The sequence below is a fragment of the Perca fluviatilis genome, chromosome 17, assembly GCF_010015445.1.
Source record: "Perca fluviatilis chromosome 17, GENO_Pfluv_1.0, whole genome shotgun sequence".
NCBI lineage: Eukaryota > Metazoa > Chordata > Actinopteri > Perciformes > Percidae > Perca > Perca fluviatilis.
Window position 1 is genome coordinate 1,320,476 of NC_053128.1, and position 8,977 is coordinate 1,329,452.

Consider the following 8,977-nt stretch of genomic DNA (forward strand, 5'->3'; position numbering starts at 1 on the left):
AATCAAATTATTTGAGTTCTTAGAGGAATCGTTTCAGCCCTAGACTAAAGCGGTAGTGTTTTACCACCTGCTGTCCTAAAGCTCTTTTCTTTACGGTGCTGTATTACCTACTGTAGATTACTGAGTTAGTGTTACCAGGAGGTCATATAGTCGTGATGAATGTTTTGCTCAGACAGAAAATCATTCATTTACAATAAGAGAATATGTTACAGATGCATCCTTTCATTTCCAGTGTTGCTACGGTAACTCAGCCTCCTTTGGATGTCTAGTGAGATAAACCAGGTATCACTGTCACTGGGTCACGAGCCAGAGCATTAAGAGATTGTTGTAGCAACCAACATAATAATAACTTAGATTCATATAGCACATTTCATGAAACCCACGGACGCTTTACACAAGTAACGTTACAGAGGGACAAAAAGAAAATAGTAGGCCAACACAAACACGGACTAAAAGGAATAAAAACAGGTGCTAAATGTAAGGGGGACGTGATTTAATGTCTGCTACTGACATACAACCACATCAAGCATAAAGTTCTTTTATGAATGAAATAGACATATTACATACCTGAGGGCCATTCGGGGACATTTTTGAATCATTTACAGTCCCATAATTGTCTCCCATCTGTTGAAAGCCCGACTGAGTGTGACTCACGTTATCGCCGGTCGTCTTTCACTCTCACTTTTAGCTTTCAGTTCTTCTTTTAATTTCATTCTTTCCTGTGATGGTCCTGCCACAGTATCATCCATAACTACAACATATCACTTCTAAAATAACATTAAAATACAATTAGGCCTATATAAATACATCTCCTGCTACCTTTTACCTGTTATACTGAAATCTGTGACTCGACAGAATGTGTGATTGTAGCGCCGTCTACCTGCCAAAAATCATTTTGTGACTTCGCGAGAAAAATCAGACCCGGGCAGAGGCATTAATAAAAACTATATAAAACTACCATCTTCTCACTGTTAGTCTCGTTTGCTGTTACAGGTCATTTATGATCATCAGATGGAACATTACACAGTTTCACAAACATCTAAAAGTTACATATAGTCACTTAACACATAACAGGTTTTGATAAAGGAATTTTTTGGTGAAACACTGTGAATAAAAGACAAAAAATCTAAAAATAATCTAGGTTGGTGTGGTGTTAAACGGTTTTACCTTCTTTTTTTTTTGCCCAGAACACATCAATGTATGTCACATGTGTTCCACTGGATTATGCCGACACTACAGCGTCTTTTTGTTGTAGCATTAAAGCCCCTTTCAGACATGAACCTCTTATGTAAAGGTAATGGCAATTTTACAAATCAGTCTCATAAATCAGTCTAAATAAGCACCTGAGTCCCTCTTACCTAAAAGTCACAGCAGCAGTCTGACCTAAAACGTTTCTGCAACACAACACAGCTCAAGGCTATATTGAATGCTGTCACATTAGCCCAAAGGCAACCCAAGCAGCAGCACAGGGTAAAACGTGCACAGAGAGATGAAATGCATGTCTTAGTTTCGCTTAAAGGTGGATTCTGTGATTCTAATCCAATAGACTTTTTGTCAAATTCGACCAAAATGCTGACATTGCTATAAAACTTGAAACTTGCCACTTGAATATAATACAACCAAGGCTTGAATATTGGTATTTCAGCCCAAATTTGGGTCTCATTCATTTATTTTTTTATTTAAATGTTTTGCCAGTAACAAGTGGTATATGCCTGTAGGTAGTCAGTTTGTCAGCCAGTGGAATACAGATGACAAGCTATTTTGCCATTCCTCCAGTAGAATAGCAGCGGCGTACCAGTAGTCAAAGTGTTAACCACTAAGAATCAGCATACACCACCAAACGTGTTGGTGGAATGTAGAATCTGCCAGTGAGTGAGATTTCATTTATAAGTTGCACAAGGCAGCGGTGGCATATCATAAACAGCAGTGGTATATGTGAGTAAGAATCAGTGTATTTCAGTGGGGAGTGGTATCATGCTGTTAAATACCAGCCATAAGCCAGTGGAACAGCAGGGACATTACACTGGAAGGAGAATCAGCATATGACCAAGAACCAAGACCAATACTACTTTTCTGTCTCGGCACTGTTACCTTTTTGTGCTGTAACACATTCATTGATGGTACTTTGATTTTAAAATAGTATTCTAATCCATGACCAGTGTGGCTAGAAATTTGGGGCATTTTTCTTAGGCTACATTTACATTGCTACATTTGTTTTTTTTTACTTTTGAGTTTTGAGCCCAAAGTGATCTCAGTGCACCAAGAGTTTTTATCTCCAGTAGAAGAACTAATCTCTGTTTAAAACTAACACGTCCAAACCTCATATCTCATCAGCATTCTGGTATACTGGGCATTTACATATCTGTAAAATGTCCTGAGATAACTATTGTTTTGATTTGATACTATAAATAAAATTGAATTTAATTGAATACACAGGAGGCAGTGTGGAGACTCCGCCCACTGCTGGTAGTTACCATGGTAACATTAGTAGCTTTAGTCTCAGAGAACGAGACTCAGGAGGAGAAACATTGGCGTCAGTGACAAGTCAACACAACCCCGGTCAGAAGAGTTTCCTAATGTCTCCGCTTTAGGGGCTCGGAAACACCAGAGCAGGGGGAATGAGAGGGGGAAACGACAGAGCAGGAGGAATGAGAGGGGGAAACACCAGAGCAGGGGGAATGAGAGGGGGAACAACAGAGCAGGGGGAATGAGAGGGGGAAACGACAGAGCAGGAGGAATGAGAGGGGAAACACCAGAGCAGGGGGAATGAGAGGGGGGAAGGTAGCAGAAGATATTCCTTTTTAAACCAAAACATAACAGTGTAGATGTAGTCTTAATTTTAGGCATTCATCAAGGGATATCTAACTGTATGGTTGCAACAATCTTTGTACCTCAAAATTTGGTCAGTCATTCTGATGAAGTGTTTTCACACGGGCAATCGATGGTAATTCAACAGCATTTTCCCAGCATCATGTAGAAAGCTGAAGGGTAAATCTAAAAGGTGGTGCATTTTGATTGGTCAAATGAACAAGGTCTTTTAAGTCCTCAACTGGCATGTTGTGTGAGCCAAAGTATCACGTTACCAATGTGGGCGCACACAACCCCAGGACGCTGTCATGAATGATATTTTGTCAACATGTATGGACATGGACACCAACAATGGTCGTTGGAAATGCGTCGCCAGCAAAACCATTGTTTAACAATTGGACAGTGTAGTGGAAATTTCCTTTGCAGCAGGGGTAAAGTTTTCAAAGTTTAGTAAAGTGATCAGAGAGTCAGAGACTAAACCAAGTTAGGTTTTTGTATTTTATTAAAAATATATATTTGCAAATATAGGATCAACATGATTTCACAAAAGGCACAGCAGTCCAGTGTGGAGTCAGTCCCTCAAATGAATGAACAAGAACACCAGGCTTATATGCATCTTCAGAGTGACAGCACACACACACTTGGCTTATTATGACGCTACAATTTCTACAGGCAATCTGATACACATGAAGACAATCAGGAAACACACAAGAGACATCTCGGAGCCACCTCACCTCCTCCTCCCTGTACGACTTTCACTCCCCCAGTTACATCTTAACTGGCATGGGAGAACTAGAGATAGTTTTAGGGTGACCTTGTAGCCCCTATCTGTTCAGACAAACAGTGCTCACATTATGTTCCAGACTTTGTGAATCAGATTTCTACATGTGGAAATGAGAAAAACTCCCTTTCCCCATTTGTGAGAGAATTAAAGTAGAAATAAAACATAAAAATATAAGGAATTATGCTTAAATGTAATTTCGCCATTACAACGGCACGCTTAACGCTCCCTTCTGTCTTGCGCTGCGCGTCGTGTTTTTCTAGCCGTTTTTAGGCGTGCATAAAAGCCACACCGCTCGTCAATGTCACACTGGCCCAGGGAGCCAATCAAATCAAGCAAGAGGTGGGCTTTACTACTTTACCACTTTCTTACTCAAGAAGAAGTAGAACCACTTCCTTCATGTTTTAACGGTGGAAAGATGGCGATTGGAGACTATAAGACTAATATTAGCTGTGTTTAGTTACAAGGAACTTTCCAAGTTTGTCTCGGTGTGATCGGCCCCTAACAGTTTAGTGTTACCGGTTGGTACATTGCTTGTGTGAACAACAGATGGTGCTGCCTCTCCTGGAACACTGTAGGCAATGTATTCTATCATTCTCAATGAATGTGTGACAGACAATTCAAACATCATCTTTGTCATGATTAGTCTACCAGATTCTTTCCACTGATCTGAGGGACTGTTGGTAGCTGTATGCGGTCTGCAGTGCCAGACAGCACAGTGAGTGATCTGTCAGCACTTGATTTGTAACTGAATGCTGCAATGTAATGAAGAAAGCCATCCACAAGCTTTACACTTTGCTCTACATGTTTTGCCAAGATCTTTAGCTGTCCATTAGTCCTGGGGGATGATGATGTGCTGTAGATGCTATTGGCTCTACAGTCTTCACATGTCCCTGTTGTTGATGTGTGTGTATATAGAGTTCCTCTGTCAGGTGGACCACAGGGCCCAATCAAAGTGCAGACAGGGTTATTACCAGCCACTGCTGAAAAATGTCCTGGGACATTTTGAAGGTCAACAGGAACTCAGCTTCTGGAAATCGTAAAACGTTCCCCTCGCTTGGCCTGTCTTATCCCAGTCCCTCCTTTGCTCTGCCAAAGTACTTACTTAGATCCACTGGTTGGAAGCAGGTGGCTTTGAGTTAATGAAGTCACACAGTGGTCCACCTAACATATAAACTGTGGTTTTATTTCTTCCTGCAAACTGTGGGAGTTCCAACTTGGAAAAAAAAGCACAGTTCTTTATTCAAGGCAGTTACTGGCATGTTGCTGGCATACTATTTCTGTCTATCCGTGCACCATTTCTAATTACTGTAACTTTCTATGGTGTAGTTATTTAAAGTGGCGGGCAAAAAAGAAGCTCAAAGAAGCGTGAGAGGAGGCCCACATGTGCAGTTGCTGCGGGTGGTGTAATAATCGGTCTAGTTCAGTTAGAAAGCTGCTAGAGTTTATATTTTTGGGATAGAAAATATTCATGGCTCAGGTTCTGGAGGACCAGGCGTGGCATCACTGCTATTGTGTACACTATATTGCCACTGATTGCCATGGGATTTCTTCTCATCTTAACAGTCAGCCAGATGCTTTAAAGGTCCCATGGCATGTTCATTTTCAGGTTGATACTTGTGTTTTGGGTTTCTGCTAGAACATGTTTACATGCTTTAATGTTCAAAAAACATATTTGTCATACTGTCTGTCTGAATATACCTGTATTCTATTTCCCCTCTGTCTAAAACGCTCTGTTTTAGTGCCTGTCTCTTTAAGCCCCTCTCCTGAAAAAGCCCAGTCTGCTCTGATCGGTCAGCGTTTCGGGGTCTTCGGCATCTGCACTTTCAGAGTCTCTGCACTGTCATCGCAGTTGGGGAATGACTGTAACGGCACTGTAGCGCCACTTTCTACCTATGTATAGTACAGTTGTGACATCACAACCGTACAGGAAGTCTTGACGCCTCTTTAAAGGCACAATTTCTGAATACAGGCTGTGTGCAGTTCTCTATGGATTGAGCATTTTCATACTTTCATAGTATTTATATATACTTTTAGCACCTCCACCTGCTTTATAATCAAACAAGAAATGGAAATCTCATTTTTTTCAATATGGGACCTTTAAGCTCAGTGTCAGCTATATGGTACATCTGTAATGAGTTCAGTTTGTCCCTTTATTTTACTTTTTGTTCTGAGATCTTAAAGTCTCACTGGACCCTCAGTAGATTTTCTGTTCATTCTTTCATTTTTAGGGGACAGAACCCATTTGTTCCACTAAGACCAAACCAGGTGATGAGAATTCTGTGCCTGCTCCGTGAGGGTGCATGTAGTTTTAAACGTGGATTATCCATAGTGATGTCACTATCAGTTGACTGATTAGAGCAGATTACTAAAACCTCAGTTAAAGGCACAGCAGGTGTCTATTAGACACATCATAGCCTTCAGTAGGATTGTTGTATGTATGTTCGGTTCAGTCACTTTATTAACCCAAAAGGCAAACTTGATCTGCAGTCAGGAGTGCAAGATAAAAAAAACATACAAACAACGTACAAATAAACAAAAACACAACAATACAAAGACATAAAGTACAAAAAGGTTTCCTGTATGTACAATATATACAACACAATTGTACACAACACCACAGGAGCAATGTCTAAAGTTCTACATAACATGTGGAAATGAAGCTGAGTTGTTGAACATGGAACAAAGGAGTTTTTACTCCTATTGCTCTTGAACCGGGGTAGTCTAAATACCACGCATTATGTATTCAAAGATAAAATTCAAAGAGGACTTAACTCGCTACTATATCTATTATCTTACCCTGTCCAGAGCCTCCAGAGAACCCCAGGAAGGAGATCCTGTTCATTCTAATCCCTGCGATCGCCATCCCGTTGGTCATTGCTTGCCTCTTCTTTCTGGTTTGCATGTGTCGCAATAAGCAAAAGGAATCGTCGGACACACCACTCCGCTGCCAGCTCAGCGGCTCACCTAGCCCGGACATGGAGCTGTCTCTCCTCAGTCAGCAGAAACAGCAGGTAACACATACACACACACACACACACACACACACACACACACACACACACACACACACACACACACACACACACACACACACACACACAACACACATAGACACACACACATAGACACACACAGGACAGTCTCATTGGTTACTTCATCACATTCTTTCTGATGTATGGCTGCGTTCACACCAACATGAGCACTGCATTAGACAACAGCCCCCTTATTAATTTTAATGCAAAATAAATGATTAAGCCCAAATTCATTGAGGATTTTGCACTGTGATAAAGGGTAAAGGTAGAAGATGGGGCTTCAATACCAGTTTATTCTGCATTGTAAGTGGTGCATAGTGTTACCAAACTAATGTTTACATTATTACAAAGCACACGGTGAACCCTTGCACTTTAGTGGTCACTCTGGGTGTATTACTTTGTAACACCAACGGGGTGATTCTACTGAGAGCAGAGTTTAAAATGATTGTTAGTGTGAGAACCAGAGTTGTAAAAATCCTTTCTTATAGTATTATAAACTACTGTGCAGTGTTTTGGTGTCTGATAAACCTTAAAACCCATGGATCTATTACTCAAACTCTAATCTGAGGATCTTATTCATCATCTCATCTGTACCTGAAGCAGCACACCCCCACCAACGCAGTGCTATAGTTCTTTTTTAATGCAGTGTTGGTTTAGGGTCTGAACACCCAGAAATGTAAGAGGAAGTGACCTCCGTACAACTGGATTATAAACTGTTGCATTCCAGTGCTAAAGCAATACATTAGGTTTTATTGTTGGCCATACACTTTGATGACACGTCATTGTATTTATTGCTTTGTGACTACAGGCCAAGCTGCGGGAGATTAACATGTCAGCAGTACGCTTTATGGAGGAGCTTGGCGAGGATCGCTTTGGCAAGGTTTACAAGGGCCACATGTACGGCACGGCACCTGGCGAGCAGACCCAAGTGGTGGCCATCAGAACATTAAAGGACAAAGTGGATGCCACTCTCTGTGAGGAATTCCGCCACGAAGCCATGCTCCGCTTTCACATCCAACACCAAAATATTGTCTGTCTGCTGGGTGCGGTCACTAAAGAGCAGCCAATGAGCATGATATTCACCTACTCCGGCCTTGGCGACCTGCACGAGTATCTGGTGATGCGCTCCCCTAACTCAGACGTTGGCAGCTCAGATGATGGCAAGACAGTCAAATCCACACTGGAGCAGGCTGATTTCCTTCATCTTATCACCCAGATTGCTGCCGGAATGGAGTACCTTTCCAGCCAGCAAGTAGTCCATAAAGACCTTGCTGCCCGAAACATTCTGGTCTTTGACAAACTCAGCATCAAGATCCTGGACCTGGGCCTGTTCCGAGACGTCTACTCTGCTGATTACTACAACCTCATGGGCACAAGCCCTTTCCCCATTCGTTGGATGTCCCCAGAAGCTATTATGTATGGCAAGTTCTCTACCGACTCGGACATCTGGTCTTACGGGGTCTTGCTGTGGGAGACTTTCAGCTACGGTCTGCAGCCATACTGTGGCTACTCCAACCAGGACGTGATCGAGATGGTACGCAGCCACCAGCTCCTGCCTTGTCCAGATGACTGCCCATCCTGGATCTACACCCTCATGCTGGAGTGTTGGAGCGAGTTCCAAGCAAGAAGGCCTCGCTTCAAGGACATCCACACACGCCTGCGCTCCTGGGAAAGCCTGTCCAACTATAACAGCTCTGCTCAGACATCTGGCACCAGCAACACCACCCAGACCAGCTCTCTCAGCACCAGCCCGGTTAGCAACATCAGCATGAGCACAGCCAATGCGTCGCGCTACACCAGCCCTAAAAAGAGCTTGCCATTCCATCAGCCCCAGTTCCTGCCCATGAAGGGTCAAATGCACCGGCAGATGGTGCCGCAGCAGCTCTACATCCCTGTCAATGGATACCACCCCATGCCGGCTTACCAATACCTACAGAACTTTTACCCCATGCAGATACCCATGCCCATGCCCCACCAGCAGATGCACCACCCGCCACAGATAGTTAGCAAAGCTGGTTCTCACCACAGTGGCAGTGGATCCACATCTACAGGCTATGTCACCACTGCCCCCTCCAACACTTCTGTCACAGAGCGAGCAGCTTTACTAAACGAGGACTCCAAGACCAATGATGATGGATCTCAATAAATTCGAGCTGTTTGCAGTAGAACCAAAATATTCTGTGAGCTGTGCTTGCCAAAAATTCAGTAAGCAGCATAAAGTGACGTGAACAGTTTTGTGGAACAGTGACTGAATGTTTTTTACGAGTTTCTTAGATAGTACTGACGCATTTTGAATGTCAAGTATGTCTCATGTTTGCACCTCTCAAACTCCTGTGTCAAGCAAGTCATTAAG

At 42.7% G+C, this 8,977-nt stretch overlaps 1 protein-coding gene across 1 annotated transcript in view; it reads left to right on the plus strand.

Moving 5' to 3' along the window:
- Positions 1-8,770, plus strand: part of ror2 (receptor tyrosine kinase-like orphan receptor 2) — a 73,221-nt gene extending 64,451 nt beyond the window's left edge. The window contains exons 8-9 of the mRNA XM_039779925.1: positions 6,398-6,603; positions 7,433-8,770. Coding sequence (XP_039635859.1) covers positions 6,398-6,603; positions 7,433-8,770 — 1,544 coding nt within the window. The remainder of the gene's footprint in view (positions 1-6,397; positions 6,604-7,432) is intronic.
- Positions 8,771-8,977: the final 207 nt, after the last annotated feature.